Source organism: the organism of the source record quoted next, unplaced genomic scaffold, assembly GCF_019419815.1.
Source record: "Pyrus x bretschneideri cultivar Hongxiangsu unplaced genomic scaffold, Pyrus_bretschneideri_v1 Contig11, whole genome shotgun sequence".
Taxonomy (NCBI): domain Eukaryota; kingdom Viridiplantae; phylum Streptophyta; class Magnoliopsida; order Rosales; family Rosaceae; genus Pyrus; species Pyrus x bretschneideri.
The window spans coordinates 7,718,373-7,736,914 of NW_025999402.1; the positions used below are offsets into that span (position 1 = coordinate 7,718,373).

At 35.6% G+C, this 18,542-nt stretch overlaps 1 protein-coding gene and 5 non-coding genes across 6 annotated transcripts; 4 read left to right on the forward strand and 2 right to left on the reverse strand.

Annotated features, from left to right (window-relative positions):
- Positions 1–1,537: 1,537 nt before the first annotated feature.
- LOC125473934 lies at positions 1,538–1,699 on the forward strand. Its single transcript, XR_007255673.1, has one exon. It is a non-coding gene; the product is annotated as a U1 spliceosomal RNA (small nuclear RNA).
- Positions 1,700–2,893: 1,194 nt separating this feature from the next.
- Positions 2,894–3,050, forward strand: LOC125473937. Its single transcript, XR_007255676.1, has one exon. It is a non-coding gene; the product is annotated as a U1 spliceosomal RNA (small nuclear RNA).
- Positions 3,051–5,120: 2,070 nt separating this feature from the next.
- Positions 5,121–5,281, forward strand: LOC125473932. Its single transcript, XR_007255671.1, has one exon. It is a non-coding gene; the product is annotated as a U1 spliceosomal RNA (small nuclear RNA).
- Positions 5,282–7,268: 1,987 nt separating this feature from the next.
- Positions 7,269–7,430, forward strand: LOC125473933. Its single transcript, XR_007255672.1, has one exon. It is a non-coding gene; the product is annotated as a U1 spliceosomal RNA (small nuclear RNA).
- Positions 7,431–11,291: 3,861 nt separating this feature from the next.
- On the reverse strand, positions 11,292–14,951 carry LOC125473827 (cysteine synthase-like). Its single transcript, XM_048577149.1, has 11 exons — positions 14,837–14,951; positions 14,315–14,369; positions 14,098–14,207; positions 13,870–13,927; positions 13,219–13,482; positions 12,998–13,135; positions 12,813–12,864; positions 12,563–12,642; positions 12,119–12,178; positions 11,872–11,952; positions 11,292–11,599 (listed from the first exon to the last, which is right to left on the reverse strand). Exons 2-11 carry the CDS (start codon positions 14,354–14,356, stop codon positions 11,507–11,509), a joined length of 978 nt encoding a protein of 325 aa, XP_048433106.1. The 5' UTR covers positions 14,357–14,369; positions 14,837–14,951; the 3' UTR covers positions 11,292–11,506.
- A 2,154-nt stretch (positions 14,952–17,105) lies between these two features.
- TRNAK-UUU lies at positions 17,106–17,185 on the reverse strand. Its single transcript has one exon. It is a non-coding gene; the product is annotated as a tRNA-Lys (tRNA).
- Between the last annotated feature and the right edge of the window lie 1,357 nt (positions 17,186–18,542).

The window sequence follows — 18,542 nt, forward strand, 5'->3', positions numbered from 1 at the left end:
CTGGACTTGCTCTAATTGCATACATAAGAAACCGACTACTATGTTAAACTATATTTCATAAATGAGTACATTCCTAAATTTCCAATCACCCCTCTTAGTGGCCAAGCCGGAAATCATCTCGGTGGCAAAATTTAAAGACGTAAAAAGTTCTGAAAAAATAAAGACAACAAAATCGTTTTAGATAGTAACTATGTGGCATGGATAGGAACACAAATATGACGATGCAACTATTTTCTAAAAATTAGGATATAAGTCGGCATGGATACGTTAACAAAAATATACATTAATGCACAATAATGTATATGCATTAATGTACAATAATGTTATATAAATATATATTGCAGAATGTCAAAATATACGGAAATAGATGGAAATAGATAGATGCTTTGGTTCTTTTATATATAATGATTACATATATGGAAATAGATGTTTTGGTTGTTGTATTCGTGGGACAGGTGAGGTGGGGTTTTAAGGATTTGGATCCTCTTCGGAGCCCATGAAGAGGATCATCTTCACCAACACAAGTCCGGAGAGGATTCTCCTAATCAACAAAGGCTATAATTATTATAACTTTAAAAGAACTCCCCCTGTTTATAGTCGTTGGATAAAAATCCAACGGCCCATATATGTTGGTCAGGAGGATCCTGTCATTGGGCTCTGTAGAGGATCCAAATCCAGGTTTTAAAAGATAAGGAAAGGGATATCAGTACATCCAGGAGGATCCTCGCCATATCCTCTTTGTGAGGATTTGTGGATCCTCCAATCACATCCGTTCATCGTACATCGTGCTGTCAAAAATCATTGTAAATTTTTTTATTTAAAATTGAATATAAACAATACCTGACAAAAACTGACCGCACGATGTGCGATGAACGGATGTGATTGGAGGATCCCCGGGATCCTCACAAAAAGAATCCGACGAGGATCCTTTCTCTCAGTACATATCTATCCTCAATGTTTCATTAAAATAACTATGACTTGCCATTAATTGTCCTTCTTTTATGTATATAATAAAAAAAATAAAATAACCAACGTTAAAGTAAAATCGAGGCTCTTCTAAATGACCATGGAGTCAATCGAGGCTCTCCCCAGCCAACTTTCCAGCAAGCTCAGCACAGGCTGCATAACTAAATTTTTCGGCAAGCTCAAACGAACCATAGGGGCGGTTCCTCCCTTGTGCTTTCGTTGCTTTGCCACTACCCCCATTTAATATTCGTCTAACAATCCGTTAACTTTCCAAAGTACATTAAAAAAAAGGAAAATTAATGAAAAATGTTTGAACTTTTTAAGTTTTAATTATAAGGACAAAATAAAGGGTAAAGTAAATAGTACCAGGATTGATTTTTTAATGTAAAAATATAATTTTTAGTTAAAATAAACAGTACCGAACGCTTTTCTGTAAAATTCTTTAAAAAAAACCTTCGAACTACTTTTTTGCATTACTGCTGCCATTATTAAGCATGTCCCACATCGACCAATTAAGGTCAAAGAAGTCAGGCGGGATGGGTATAAAAGTAAAGGACGAGCTCAGTATAACGTACTTACCTGGACAGGGTCTATGGGCGATCATGAAGGCTCATGGCCTGGGCTGGTGACCTTCATTGCACTCTGAAGGGGTGCCTGCCTATGATCTCCTCAACGTAGGAGAGTCAATGTCATAATTTGTTGCTGTGGGGGCTTGCGTTCGCGCAGCCCCTGCCCAATATAAAGTTCTGACTCCTTAGATTATCAATCTAATGATATTTACCCCTTTTATCTTTTCCTCGAAAAATTGTATCTTAAAAAGTCTTCTAGTTCTCCCTATTTAACCAAACTATGTTCATTGTCATTGATGCCCTATATCTTAGGATGGGATTTAGGACTTTAGTGGAACGCGGTAATTGTCGTTTGAAACCATTACAAAGGCATGTGAACTACTAAGTCCAATTCGTTCTACTAATTTTTTAAAGGTCCTCCAAATTGTATCGGGGAGGAGGTAGAGGTACCCACTGGACTAGAAATCAAAGTACATAAATCGCTCACAAACAAATAAGTTTGCTGGCCCAGCTGCTACAACTCCAAGACGCCCATTGCCTAAGCTCGTAGATAGAGTTAGTTATAAGCCAAATTCAATAGTAACGGTACCAATCAGACGTAAATCAACAAAATTAACCGCTTTCATGCTTTTATTCTTTGTAAATACGTTACAATTACTAATAATGGCCCAGCTGTTAAATCTCCAAGAAGAAGTTCATTGCTTAAGCTCATAGATAGAATTAGCTAAGCCAAATTCAATAGTGACCGTACCAGACGTAGATCAACGAAATCAACCACTCTCATGTTTCCTTCTCTGTAAATACGTTAAGATTACTGATAATTTTTTCTATAAAATGATGAATGTACCCAATGGCTTTCATATGTTTTGATTTTAATCTATGGGTTTTCCCTTCGGTGGTAATATGGAATAATTGTCATTTTTGGTAATTGCAGGACTATTTCTTTATTTGAACAATATTTTAATTAAACTAATCTAAACTGCGAAAACGGATTGTTCGAAGTTGAGAGAATAACAGTGACCTAGCCAAGTTAGTTAAATCCAGTTTAACCAAACTCTAACTATTGGTGCATGATTCTTATAACATTTGGGATGCAACATGCTAGGTTTTTTTTTTAAAATTAAAAACATGGGTAGAAGGGGGAGCTATCTAAGTTTAATGGTGAGACTGATCATTCTGGTTTGCAGCCTTTAGTGTTGATGCTCACGCTGATCTAATGGGTTTGATTTTTGGCTAATAATAGTAAATTCTCGTTTGCAAGCTTTGGTGGCTGTGTCGATCAGTCCCACATTGATCAAGTACTGAAAGTGCAGGGAAGCGAGGGGGTATAAATAATAAAGGGGCGTGCCACTTTGAACTTACATACCTGGACGGGGTCGAATGGGTGATCAAGAAGGCCCATGGCCTAGGTGGGTGGCCTCCATTGCACTTTGGAGGTGCACTTGCCTAACATCTCCCTAGAGGAGACTGTACGTCGTAATTTGTGGTAGTGGGGCTGTGTACGCGCGGCCCCTCTAAAATTCTATTCTTAAATTTATTTGGTTATTTTCGCTGCTTAGTCTGTGGAGAATAATTTACATGAAGTGAGTCGTAGGGAAAATGGATCTGGCTGGAATTTTCTTTCTTAGTGATGCGGTTAGAAATAATTTTAAAATTAAATATAATCAAAGATCATTTCAAAGTTGAAATTTTAAAATTAAATATAAATAATACCTAATCACGGTGGTAAGCTCAAAATAAAATCATGGTTAATCAATATTCTATTAACCAACATAAATCAAATTCGATCATTTTATGGTTGCATCTAACATTCTTGTTAGACTGCCTGCGTATCCTCAAACGGAATCAAGCCATTCGTAGTTTACTAACTGTAAGAGAATTTGAACAAACCCCACTTAGGTCTGTTTCAATCCATTTGCTTGTCAAATTTCCAAAATTAACAATCATGCGATATTGGAACACTTCCTTCGAAGAATTGACTCCAAATTAGTTTTTGCCGTCTAGTTTTTATTTAACGGTCACACTTAATTAATACTCAACAAAGAATTATATATACATAACCAGATTCCACAATTGTCTTATAATTCCTCCATCAAGTCTAACATGAATAAAATTAGCCAAAGATCACCTAAAATCCAAGGTGAGGCTCATGGCAAGCCTACTCATCAACTTAAACCAATTCTTTGCCACTTTAATTACAAGTTTAAAAATCCACACAAATTCATCCAACTTACACTAAGAACTTAACAAAAATTAACTCATCTATTAGAACCAAAAAGAAAATATGATAGGGTTTCTTGGGTTCTCACCTCCAAACTCCTCCAAAGTCATTCATCAATCTGCCACTTCACTACTACTATCTTAAATCAACTTCATCACCACGAATCATATCCTGGAAGTGCATGATAAGAAGAGTATTTTTCTCTCTTGGGTTGAGACACATCTTAAGCGAGGTTGGCCAGAATCGGCGAAAAACCCACAAAAACCATCGAAACTTCTATGCTTCAATATATGAGCACGCATGGTTCCAGCATATGGTTTTGGTATCAAATTGAAGAGGGCTTCGTTATGAATACATAGCCTTCGACCGTGCGTGATTTCATTGCCATATGAGAAAGTTATCATTTTTGGAGTGAAGAAGAATTGAGGGGAAGAAGAACGCAGCAGCCTCCCTGCTGCATCTGCCTCCAGGGAAAGAAAAAAGAAGAGAAGCCTTTGGCTTCCAAAATATTCATTCCCAAAATTACCATTTTGTCCTCTAACTTTTAAAATTTGTAACTTACTCATTCTAATTCCGAATTCACATCCATTTGTGACCACGCATTCATTACGATAAGTATTATTTAAATAAAATTTAATATTTATCACCAAGTGTCTTGAACTCGAAGGTATCACAAAAGACAAAATTACCCAACATCTTATTTGTTTTCCAACGAGTTCCACATAATCATACAAAAATGAATAACCAAATCATACATCTAAAAATACATAGGGTATTATAGTAGTGACTCCTATTCTTTGTGTGGCTATATACATAATTAATTACTGAAAGATAAAAACAAAATTTAAAAACAAAAAAACATGATTATGACATCTCTTCTAAATGCATTCCTCTCACTAATCACTACATGAAAATACAAAATAAGTGGACACGGAGATTGCCTAAAACTCTAGTTGGGTTAAATGAATCACATAAATATTCATGTTTCTTGTATGCTTGTGTGATTTTACGTCTTAACTTTTTCAGTGCAATTATTGGCACACTCATGTGCAAACATGAATATTTAAGGAAAAATGATATCAATATTTCAATATTATGTTTGAACTGGTAAGTCTTGCACTCAATTCATCGTGGGTAGCAAAACGGATTGAGCTCTCACTCAATTTATACCCCATATTATATTTTCCATGGGGTCTCTCAGCTCGTGAAAGTTGTGTGCATAAAGCACAATCGATGTCCCACATTCATCACGGATAGGACTTATCAGGAGAGTCAAATGGAATGCGCAGGAGTCCCACATCGGCTAGAAGACGTAAGGGAACAGAGTAAGGGCTATAAAAGGGAGCGAGCAGCAGCGTTGTAACATACTTACCTGGACGGGGTCAATGAGCGATCAAGAAGGCTCATGGCCTAGGTTGGTGACCTTCATTGCACTTAGAAGGGGTGCCTGCTTAAGGTCTCCCCAAGTGGGAGAGCCTACGTCATAATTTATTGCCTTGGGGGCTTGCGTCCGCGCAGCCCCCGCCCATTTCTATTTCAGAATTTCCCTTATTTCTATTCCACAGTTGAGTATTTACTTGTATTTATAGAGTATAAATGAAGGGTCACAGTGTTGATGTTTATGGATAAATTAATACGGTTATATGAAACTTAAAATTTTATTGTTTAAATGAATAACTAAACAAAATAAATAAGACGTTTTTCTTCTTCTCAGGTCATTCGTCCAATTCAAATATTCACGACCAAGTACTGAATTCTCTGTCGAATAAGCTCTAGATGATACTGAACTTCGTGAAATCGTATTGAATATTTGACATTGCTAATTAACAAAAAATTTCACAGGAAATTACAGTTAATAATAATTTAGTTATAAGATGTAGGGTATATCAGTCGGTTGATCCCTACAAAATTAGACAAGCAAACATGAATTCTTGAACTTGCATAGCAACTAGGGAATGGTGACACGAGGCATGGGTAGAACTCGTCTCTTCAAAACCTTTTTGACATTATTGAAGGCGGGGGTGGTCGTCGTTTATTTTAGTTCGGGTTGGATTTGACCAACCTATTAAGTTTGGATTGGCATTGTTGAAACCCATCATCACCCAAACAACGAGCAACCAGCCCGCCTAAATCGGGTTGGTTTCATGCGTTGGGCCTAATTTTCTTTTTTTCTTAATTTTATGTATGCATGACAATATTCAAGATCCATATTATACTAGACCTCAATCATGTAGATTTTGTGTCGTATAATCCTTACATGCTATTTAATATTAAAATTTCATCATTCATAAAATCACAAGTAGAGTTAATTTAATATGTTTGTCTATCAAATATAGACGTATGTTCAACAATTTTTTTTATACATGGATGGGTTAATAATATTTTGACCACCTACTAAATGAGGTGGTCGGGATTTTACTTGGAAAGTCATTTTCATATGGGTTAGTAGGTTGACTCATTAAAATGCCCACTCCTAATTCAAGAACTCGATATTATGCCCACTCATATTCTGGCATATAGATCATCCTATACCCATACATAACACTAATCACTTTGATTCAATTTATAGATCGCTCATTCAGTTGATTCTAGCCAAAAGTTGAGATGTAAAACCATACTCAAGAGTTGCTAATTACGAGCTCGTTTGAATGTACTTTTAAAATGACTCAAAACGTTTTTGGTAAAAATATTTTTAGAACCAATTATTAGTAAAAATACAAATTAATTCTGAAAAAGCACTTTAAGTGCTTTTGGAACACAAAAATATTTTCTCTAAAAGCGCTTTCAATTATTTTAAAAGCACATCCAAACGAGTTTTACATCTAAATCACCCAATCTTGAACATGCATTTGAGTCTAGAAGTGACATGACCCATACAAAAAGCAAGGTTGTTACTTGTTATAAGCAAGGAATCGAAGTTTAGTTGCCATCATCAAACCCAAGGGGCTAGAAATTGATTAAACAACTCTATCAATTGGTACAAGCCCATGGGTATGTAGGGTAGGGTTTAGAAATTGATTAAACAAACCTTGGCCTTTATGGAAGCTCAAACAATTTATGAACTAGTTATCGCATTAGCTCTTTTATTTGCAAAACCAGTCCCCCATTGTATTTGCAGGCAGTCGAAAGGCGGATTTCAACGGATTCGTCATCTACAGGAGGCAAGCCTTGTTCACCAACAAAATCAGCTTGTAAGTAAAAGGCATGAAAGAGCTCCTATACTATCCCAACATTTGAGTTGAAGACTTTTTATGCATGATATAAAGAACAATTTACAATATAAATAGGTTGAAGTTAAACCTATATTTGAAGTGTTTTAAAACCATGTGTTTGCCCGATTCAAATGTGAAACTTCAAGTATAACGTGGTGGAGCATTATGTTTAATTTCGCATGTATTTTGTAAGGTAAGGAAACCAACGCCAAATGTAATTTGACAGTCCCACACCGATCAGCAAGGAAAAGGAGAGGCAAGTGCGTAATATAAAATGAGAAGAGATAGGGCCGTCGAAACATACTTACCTGGACGGGGTCAATGGGCGATCTAGAAGGCTCATGGCCTAGGTTGGTGGCCGACATTGCACTTAGTAGGGGTGCTTGCCTATGGTCTCCTCACTGTAGGAGAGCCAACGTCATAATTTGTTGCCGTGGGGGCCTGCGTTCGCGCGGCCCCTATCAATCTGAGTTAACAGAAATATATTTAGCAATTGGAAATTTACTTTATATTTTAAATTTGTATCAAAGAACTAGGTTTGTAGTAACCCTTCAAAATTTGTTACACAAGAATATTTATAATTAGTAATTTTAGGAAAATTAAAGAAAAAGGTTATGAGTTTCAATTAAAATGATAAAAAAATATTGTAAGTGAATAGTATTAGGAGTGAGTTTTCAGAGTAAAAATGTTATATTTGTTAAAAGTGAGTTTCATTAGAACTCCCTTTAATTTTTTCTCAAAGCGATTTCACTAATTAATTTTCTTTTCAGTTTAGCATTTAACCCTAAATATGAAATTAGTGGAAGATTGTGACAAAATTGATGGTTGTGACGGTGGTTGCTCAGAACTAAATTGAAAGTTTAGGGAATTAAATAAAAAAATTTAGAGAGGGCTCAAAACTATATTGAAAGTATAGTGAATTAAGATTCTTATTTTATGGCACCCAAAACAAGTGTGTAACACCCAAGACTGTAAATTTTAGATGTGAAAACTAAATTTTATTTACCCAAGGATAATGACAGTAATTTGCCAAGACTACGACTGGCTTCTTTTCTTCTTTCTTTTCTTCCCTTGGGTTGGAACTTGGAGTAGGAAGCTAGCAACTTTTTTCCCCTAACAAAATCAATTAAAATTTTCACCAATAATTTCTCATGGTAAAGATCGTTTAGGGCCTGTTTGGTATCTTATTTGAATTTTTTTTTATCATTTCTCAAAACATTTCTTAAGAACATTTCTTGAAATCAATTTTCTTTAAGACTCAAAAACTTGATTGGTTTGCAATTTAAAATTTTTAAATCTTATGACTAGACAAAGAGATGTAAAAAGGGTAGGTCGCAGGAGAGGTAGAAAAATGAGAGAGAAGGCAAATAAAGTAAGAGATGATTGAAGGAAAGAGAAAAAAGAGAAAGAGGATCGGACGAGATAGAAAGGAAGAATGAGAGAAATAACTAAGAGAATGAAGAGAGCGGATTGGAGGTGAGACGAAAATGGTAAAAAAAAAGAGGAGAGATAAAGAAGAAAAGAGAGAGAGATAGATTTGGAGTGAGAGGGGAGGAGGGAGAGAAAAGAAATAAGTGAGTTTAAATTTAAAAACTCTAAAAACTCACTTTTTATGTTTTTAGGGAATAAACTATATTTTTGAGTTAGTATTAAGTTCAGTTTTTTAAAATAGTCATACCAAACGGTTTTTAAGGCCTAAAATTTGAAAATTGTTTTTGAGTTTAAAAAGCTGGATTCAAGTAGAGTATCAAACATGCCCTTAATTATTAACTAGATTTTTACCGAGATTTGGATGAAATGTGGAGAACATAGATGGTAGGAAGGAAATTGGCTAAAAAGAAAAGTTAGAATCCTTAATTTTCTAAAAGAAATTTCTAAGCGGAAATCAAAATCTAAGTACAAGTTTAGAGGGAATCGAAAGCTAACTTTAATGTTTTTCACATATTTACAACAAAAGAATTTTAACACAATCGCTTGTAAGCATAAGTACTTTATACAAAAGCAGTCTTAAATGAGCCTTAGAGAATAAAGTGATTTATAACATAAACACTTGGGATAGTAAAAATTGAGCTCATTTTTTTTTTTTCACCCAATAAGATAGGAACGAACAACTTTATGAATTTTGTGATATTCGCGAAGGGGAGTGATTTGTTCCCACTTTCTCACCTTCTCAACATTGTCTTCTCATTCTAGCCCTTTGTTCAAATCAATAGTTAAAAAGAATGAGATATACAAAACTAAAAAATAATGTGTAGAAATCATTTCTTATCCTCCAATCAACCAAGATCGTTTGTCTTCTTTGAAAATAATTGCCAATAAGTCTCATTAGCACCAAAAGAAAAGCCTAAGTAGGATGTGACCACGGACCACAATAATTAATTAAATACCCATTTTTTGTTTCTTATCTTTTTTTTTTTGGACAGAACTTGGTTGCTAAAAAATCAGCAACAGCTCCTGCAGTTGACCAATCCTATATGAACATGTGTTCAATCTATGATTAAAAGATCAATTACTTGGACACATGTCCATTTGTGATTCGCTAGTAGTAGGAACTGTTGCTGATTTTTCAGCAGCCAAGATCTGTTCTATTTTTTTTTCCCTTTTTTTTATTAAACTGAGTTACTAATCTGAAAAGTTTCCTTTTAGGTTAGGAAATCGGAAATCATAGTAATCCAAGACAAATTAGGAAATCTATTTGTTTCGGGATTCCTAAGTTGAATACGACTAGGAAAATGTTTTATCCTTTCCTATATAAGAATGTCAATCGGAGAAAGCGCTAATTAGAATCCAAACCCTACCAACTACGTACAATCCCAACTTCCAAAACTCCACAGCTAAGGACTAGCTTGCTCTAAGCCGATCAAGTTCCATCAACTCACTCACATTCCCACCATGAAAACCTTCCAAATTGTTTTCTCCTCCTACCACCACCGTGATTGTGAGTGTGACCGTTGGACTCGCAATGATCATTACCGTCGCCATGAGACTCACCATCATCGGGACTACCATGATCGCCGTGATCATCGGACTGATCACCTTTGCCGGGACTACATTGATCCCTGTGAGCAGAAGCGTGGGACTCACCATCACCAGGACGGCCGAATCACAAAAGTCCTGCTCGTGCCCACAAGACCAAGAAGCAAACGTAGGTACAAATGCCGCATGAAGAGAGAGTATCTCCGCTCGTATGTCAAAAACCTGGGGCTTACTCCGGCAGAGTTGCAGGAGAAGCTTCGGAAGGTGAGGGAGGCGAGGGACTACAGCTTCTTGTTGTCGGAAGAATGCAAAAATAGTGTCAATGGCGTCCAAGAAAAGAATAATGCAAGGCTTTACAGTGCGTTGACAAAATCTCTGAACCAAAATAATCCTCATCAGCTTGGTGCTGCTACCTCAAACCTTAGCAAAGTCGAGAGTGACGAGAAGAAGCATGGCGGCAGTCCAAGAAGCTTGCTTGGATTTGTTCCTGATGACGTGGACGACGACGACGTGCCAAGTTCGAGGAAGAAAGGCTCGAAAAGGGAAGGTGGTGAATCTGATGCGAAGAAACGAAGAACATGCAAGATTGACGGTCGTGATGATGAACAGTGAATACAGATGTATTAATATTGTTCCATACTTGATTAACTTTGGGGAATTATTGAATTAATCAAGAATTAAGTGGATTTAGACACGTTTTAATTAGGTAGATTCGAGAGGACGAGAGAAATTAAGAGAGGTTTAATGATTAAATTTGACTTGGTGGTGAAGAAACTTGTATTCATGTTCTTGTTAATTCTCTTGCGCATTCCACTATTCCAGTATTTTGTAATTAAATTTCAGATGTAATAACCTATTTTTCTAAGAATATATAAATTTGAGATTTTTTTTTTGGTCAAAATACAAATTTGAGTGATATTGTAGTATGTGACCTGTAGATAATGTGGAGCTTAAGTAATGAATAAATATGATAGTAATATAAGAAAATACATGGAGTACTTGGAGTTAATGGAAGATTTGGGGCAAAACTGAACGCAGTGGCGTTCTAAGATTTATACATCCAATCTCACTTAGTAGGATAAGATTTTATTGTTGTTACCGTAATCTCATCTTCCTTGTAGCACATTGAAAATATTTTAAATATCACAATTTAGTATTAGGCAAATTTTTTTTTATCAGATTCAAACTTATATCCTAGGATTTAGATTTGAATTTCGATTACGGAGAAGAAATTCAAACTTTGATGCGAAAGGACGGGCACACTGCCCGCCTAACCCAAACCAACGTCTACAATCTGCTAATTTTTCTTCATTTGATGCAATCAGACAACCATTTGCAAGAGAAAACAACAGAAAAGTCACTTAAATTAGTCAACCATACGAGTACTGTTTTCTGAATTCCATTACAACCAGCAAAGCCATCACATTATTCTTCTTAGCATTTTATTGGGTCACTCATGTCAAGAAGCGAAAGCACTCAAAGCGGAAACACAGTGCAACTTGATGATCGCGCGCTCTTCCTCGCACAGCATGAAATGTGTACAACTCCTTTTGAAGAAGCTATCAGGGCTCAAAAACCATGCTCTCAGCCTCCCGCTTCACAGATTCAAACAACACGGAGGACAGATAACGCTCTCCGAAGCTGGGGAAGACCACCTGCAGACATTTTGGAAACGAAAGTAGTTGGACCTATTAGTGAGTGATTCAGTCTATAGGGAAGGTGCTGTTCCTGTCAATCTGCGCAAACTACGTAGAAATTTAAGTTTGCAACCAATTCAGTGAAAAACAGATCAAAGATAACTATAAAACACACTAGAACAAGTATGACAGTCCAACGTCTAACTATTGTTTGAAAATGAATAGTGCCAGGCTTTATAGTAGGCCAACACATTGTTGAAAATTTAGTGCGGTAAATAGGTAACACTTACAACAATGAGTTTTCCAGCATTCTCTGGCCTCTTTGCAATTTCGATTGCAGCTGCTGCAGCAGCACCAGATGATATCCCAACCTGCAATACAAATTAAACATAGATCATAATAGAAGATGGAACAACGGAAGCAACTGAAGTAAACCAGAACACTGAGATTGTTGTAAAATTCAGGACACTTGTAAACATCATGCTGAAACCAAGAGATGTCCGTCTTCAAACAGTTCCTTTATGGTTGTGGACTTACCAGCAAACCTTCTGTCAATGCAAGAAGCTTAGCAGTTTCTATAGCCACTTCACTAGATACCTGCAAAGCCATAGAAGGATGGATTTCAGTCCGGTTCTCCAATATAAACTTGCAGCTCGGAAGAAAGGTTTTCAATTAAATAAAACTAATGAAAAAAGTGGCACAGCATGTACCTTAGTGCTATCATCATGAGCATAATCATTGAATTCATACAATGAAATAAAAAATGTATTCGCAACCAGGATTATTCAACTCCTTCCAGAATTTTCATGAGCATACTTATCGCTTCTTTCACAAATTCAATCGCGATGTTTTACCATTTTATGCAACTTCTTATATTAGCCAGAAAGTCACTTGAAAAAGACTAATTATTACAAAAAGAATAACTAGAATACCGCATGTTTCAGTGAAAGAATAATGTCAAGTGGAAGATTAAAGGCTCACTTGAATAACTTCATCCATCACGTTGACATCTAAAACTCCAGGGATGAAGCCAGCACCAATTCCTTGAATCTTGTGAGGGCCTAAGATATAAGTTAACCCATCATTAAATTAAGCAAAGGACAATATGAGAAGAAAAAGCGCACTTTTTCAAAGCAAAATGAAGTTTAAGAGCCTGTAGCCCAAATCAAAAGGCACAACATTTTATAATTAAACACTTAGTGATTGTGACAAGAAGGCCATCATGACTCACCGGGTTTCCCTCCTGATAAAACAGCGCTTTCAACTGGTTCTACACCATAGATCTAGACATACGAAAGGCAAGGGAGCAAGTGGGCGGTTAGAAATATGAGAAATATGACATAAGAATAATAAACATCACTTAAAAATTGAACAATTGCTACCCTCTAGATTATAATGTGCAAAGAAAGGGCCAACCTTAATGTCCGGATTCTGTTCTTTGAGGTACTTCCCAACACCTGTTATCGTACCTCCTGTCCCTATCCCGGACACAAAGGCATCAACTTTACCACCAGAGCCTTTCCAGACTTCTGGTCCAGTAGTTTCATAATGCACCTAAAGAGAAAGGAAAAAACTTTTGATCAAAATCTATTAGGACAGAAAGTCATAAATTAACAAAAAATGATATGAACTTTCACCTTTGGGTTCGCAGGGTTTTCGAATTGCTGAAGCATATAAGCATTGGGTGTCTTTGCCACTATCTCTTCAGCCTTCTGAACAGCCCCTTTCATGCCTCTGGCTGGATCTGTGAGGACAAGTTCAGCCCCAAATCCTAGAAGAATGGTTCGTCTTTCAAGACTCATTGAAGCAGGCATGGTGATTATTAGTTTGTAACCCTTAGCAGCTGCCATAAATGCCAATCCTATGCCAGTATTGCCACTTGTAGGCTCAACCAGGACACTCTACAACATGATACAAGAACTTGTCAAATCAAAAGTTTCTCATTTACCACACTAACTACAGAAACCGAACATGGAACACTACTTGGCTGTGAAAATGTAGAGAAAATCAACGATCATTATAATAGTTATTACGCACAGAGAAAGAGAGAGAGACAGGAAGAACAGCACAAGTCAAAACACACAGGAATTTCACAAGATTGATTGATATCTAAACCAAGTTGTTGACTGAATAGTGGACTTCATAGGAACCGACTGTATGCAGAAAAGGTCTTAAACTATGAAATCGAATAACGATTAATAAACAGATATTTCTATAAAGGTTTCAAAGGCACCACATGGATTCAAACCCATTTCACTTGTCTAGATAAGTATGAAATGAATGCCAACCTCGCCTGGCGTAATGAGACCTTTCTCCTCGGCATCTTGAATCATACTATATCCGATCCTACAATGAACAATCGAATTTATTAGAAACAAAATCATAAGTTTTCATCCAAGTCCAACTTCAGAACAATCAGACTAAAGAAAGCACATGCTAGTATATTTGTAAATCGGTGGTTCCTGTTTGGGCAGAGTGTGCAACTGATAGATATTCGGATCAGAACTAGTTAGTACCTATCTTTGACACTAGAGCATGGTTCCATCATCTCCAGCTTCGCAGCAATCTTCGCTACACAGCCATCTACCACACGGTTGAGATACACCAACGGCGTTTTACCAATCAACTGCAAACATCCACAATGAGTAAACAAATCCGAGCAGCTAAATACCAGATAATGTTCAGACACTCAAAAGATCAAAGGGTACGAAATTGAAATGGGGTACGACTTACTTCAGTGACGTCTTTCGCAATCCCAGACTTCTCCTCCACCATTTTTACCAGATATCTGTTCAAACAAATGAAGAGTTTGAAGACATCAACCATAACAAATACATAGAATTCAAAATCTTATTCAGCTTCAAAGGAACAACAAGAAAAAAAAACCAAGTTTTATTTTTCAATTAAAAAATAACAGAGGTGCAATCTTTTATGATTTTTCACTGTAAAGTTAAACACTTGAGATTCTGAGAAAGTGAGTTGATCTTTTCTTAACACTTCAAAGTTTTAGCCTTTTCATTTTCCTCCATTTTCTCAGCAACCAAGCAGGTTACGATTAACATTAAACAACCAAAAATCCCAATAACCAATTCCATAATCCATGACCATGATACAACAATCAACTGAAAAACAAAATTGGGTATTTCGATTGAAAACTAAATAAAAGCTCAACATATTAAATCATGCAAGAACAGTAACAGTGCTTAGCACTTCAGGAAATCTTTGACAGAAAGGACATGGAACAGAGGAGCTTACCAGGTTGAAAAGGCTGAGACTATGAGAAAGGACGAGCAGCAGGAAAAGTATACGTGGGGTTGCGAGAGCAAATGACAAAAGGGAGAGAGAGTTTGCGGAGATTTAAAGAAATTCCAGCTGGCCTTCGTCTGTCAGATTTATTAAAATAAAAGTTAAAAAAAAATTAATTTTAATGAAAAAGAATTGTTATTAGCATTCCAAAAATTTTATTCTACACTCTTCATAAGTGTATTTTTTTTTCTAATTATAGAATGTTTAGAGTGCCAAATAAGATTTTTGGAGTGCTAATAATAATTGCCTAATGAAAAATGATAAATAAAGATGTAGTGAATAGTACTAGAGAAAGATAAAAATATGATTTTTCGTTAAAAGTAAACAGGACCGGAATGTTTCGTTGAAATTCCCTTAAAATAATTTTCGGATTTCACTGTCATCGCCGGCTTCTTCTTTTCTTGTTGGAATAGAAAAGGTACGTTAAAAAGTTTCAGATTTATTGACCAGAAAAAGAAAGAAAAACATTGTTTTTGCTGGTGCTAAATTGGAAATGCCGTTTTCTTTTTCTATTTTCTCTTATTATTTGGTGAATTTGTAATATAGAGTTCGGTTGGAAGCGTTTTTTAAAGATTGCTTGCGTTTTTATTAAAAATTGGTTCTAAAAATATTTTCACAAAAAACGCTTTCAGTCATTTTAAAAGCAATTTTAAAAGAGCTCGTATTTTCTTTTATAATCAATGTGTTCAAGGGGCCAGATGCCCAATTTTAACAATAACAATAATATTCACCTGCATAATCCGACACACGTGAGATTTTATTAAAAAGCCTCGGTGTTAGGGTGAAGTTAAAGTATTTAAACTCTTGTTTTTTCAAAGAAATGACTGAGGTGAGATTTCAACAATTTTGTCCTCTCATTTGCGTGGAATTTCTTTATCAATAAAAAAAAATACTATCATATTATTTTCATGAATATTGTGGATATCCCATTTAATAATTTGGTCATGTATGCCACGAGTAGCTACAAATGATTCGTTTCCAATATAAAATGCAACATTTATATGTCACTTTGTTAATAATTGGTTAAGATAATATTGGGGATATCCCACATGTGACAACGATGAATGAAGAAGCATGTTTACTCGTAAAAGCATGTTACATTTCTAATCATAATATTTTATTTTATACTTTAATCATGATGCCTAGCCTAATGTTACCCTTCCTCTATTTTTTCCTAATGAATTAGTTTATTTAAAAAAAAAAAAAGTTTCGGTTGTTTAAAAGCACTTATCAAACAAATCTTTGAGCGTCCAGTTTAATTATTAAACCCGTCTAAGGAAGCATCAACTTTAGAAAGAAAAAAACATTCAGAGACAAACATTGATTATTAAACCCTTCAAAGAAAGCAACAAATTTAGAAGAAAAAAACATTAACAGACAAAAATAGATTTGGAAAAATTGAATATCAATTTTGTCGTTTATCCTATTGGATAAGGCAAGTTGTGTGAGTATCCGCTGGTAGGTTGGGGTGGGTTATGGGTGGCTTTGTCAAGTTGGGAGGTGGAGTAAAATGAGGGATTTTTTAAGATGTCTGGCACACGGAGCGATATGTTAAGTATAACAATAAAATTAGTTAGAAAATTGAATTTTTTTTTTTAATCAATTGTTTAATGACGCTTGATGTATCCAGCTGTATTACCTGCACATTGAAACTTTCCACATGAAAAGAGGGTGACGGTGGATGAACTTCTTACATGGCGGAATACTATAAGACCGCAATAATGCATGTGGTAGGACTACTCGTAGCAAGGATCCCTTAATTTTAACCAAATTGAAACAATGATCATTCAACTTTAATGTCATTGGAGTAATGGTCCATCAACTTTAATCTAATTGGAGCAATGGTCTTTTAACTTTAACTCAATTGTATCAATAGTCCTTCCAACATGATTCCTCTTGATAGAATTTTGACGGATTTGAAAAAAAAAGACCATAACTACACGTAGTTAAGGGACCGTGATCATAGATTTTTAATTGAGTATTAAAATTGGAGGTTCATTGCTACAATTTTCTCTTATAAAAACTTATGACACGTGGGCGACAGCAGGACCTGTTGGGCCAGTTGGTATTGCCAGCGATGAATACAAGACATGGGCTTCATGTCTGCTTTTTTCTGGTCCAGCCCAAAAGGAACTAGGCTCCCAAATCATGTTAGATTATGGGCCAGAATTTAAAATCTCTTTGGGTTAGCCCGATATAGTTTTAAAAGATTTTAATCCGCCGTCTGTGGGAATCGAACCGACGACCACGTGGTTAAAAGCCACGCACTCTACGGTCTACCAGCTGAGCTAAGATGGCTACACGGCTTTTGTCCTTTTCTTAAGGGAAAAGGATCCGGTTAGTTTTCGTTGGGTACTATTTATATTTGAATTTTAAATTTTAAATGATTTTTGACCGCACGATGTACGATGAACAAATACAATTATAGAATATCTAGGATCACTAGGAAAAAGATCCGGCAATGATCCTTTTAATTTCTTAAGGACCAAGACCTCTGAGCACAGTAAAAGCAGATTCAAAAGAGGTTGGAGGAAAGGGAGGATTGAACCAAAAGATAGGGGGGAAAAGAAGCTGCAGGAGAAGAAAAGAAAAAGGAAAAAAGAAAAAGAAAAAGAAGGAGAAGAGGACTGCCACCAACCCTAGTCATAGTTGGGGCCGGCGGTAAGGAGGAGATAGACAAGAAAAGAGAGCACTAACACAGTGGTGTGAAAACTCTCACAAAGAGAGAAACACTCTCACCAAACGGAGATAAATTTTTCCTGTTTACAAATACCTTTTCATATCACAAATTAATCATCTTCATTGTTTGGTTCTCAATTGAAATATAAGTTATAGTTAATACTTTTTCTAAAAAGTTCGATTATACTGTCCAAATAACAACTTAAGTAACTAATATGAAATTGTTTATTGAGTGCATGATGAGAGTTGAACTCTATATTTAATATGTGAAAATTTTATGAACACACTTAATTTACAGAATAAGACACGACATATTTGCCTATAGTACGATGTGGAATGATTGACAATCAAACATTTTATGAAACAAGAACGATCCATGAATAGTTACAATAATAACATTATCCAAATTTTATTTTTTAGATGCTTGCTCAAGATTAATATAACAAGAAACGATTTATGTATACCTTTATTTATTTATGGCTCTTAATTCTCTTTCGATTAATTAAATTTGAAAATTTGAAAATAATAGAAGTGCAAGTGAAGAAACTTAGAAATTTATGAGTGTACCTGTTTGCTAATCCATGCTTTTATAATAGACTTATTTACACTTGTACTCCTAAAATTCAACATTCGGCTCACTTTATCTCCTGAAATTCAAAATATCCTACACATTCAATGAGTTTAAGTGAGATATTTTGAATTTCAGGAAGCAAAATGAGACGAATGTTGAATTTCAAAAGGTACATGCATAAATAAGCCTATATAAAATGAGCAAACAACCAAGTTGATACTTCTCAATCTCTGATGCATTAATAATAAACGAATACACTTGGTAACAATATATTGGATTATAACACTATGTGATAGTTGTCAAGTCACACAGAAAAATTTCTCCATAAAAATAACGTGCAAGAGGACCAAAGCACAAGCACCTCAATTCAGCAAAAAGAAACGAGTACAACGCTCCTGCCTACGT

What these genes read in the sequence shown, in the direction of transcription:
- LOC125473827 (XM_048577149.1), bottom strand. Translation starts at nt 14,356, where the DNA reads ATGGTGGAGGAGAAGTCTGGGATTGCGAAAGACGTCACTGAA. An exon ending in AAAACCCTGCGAACCCAAAG is followed by an intron (nt 13,136 to 13,218) that starts GTGAAAGTTCAT and finishes CTTTCTCTTTAG; the next exon opens with GTGCATTATGAAACTACTGG. An exon ending in CATTGACAGAAGGTTTGCTG is followed by an intron (nt 11,953 to 12,118) that starts GTAAGTCCACAA and finishes TTTGTATTGCAG; the next exon opens with GTTGGGATATCATCTGGTGC.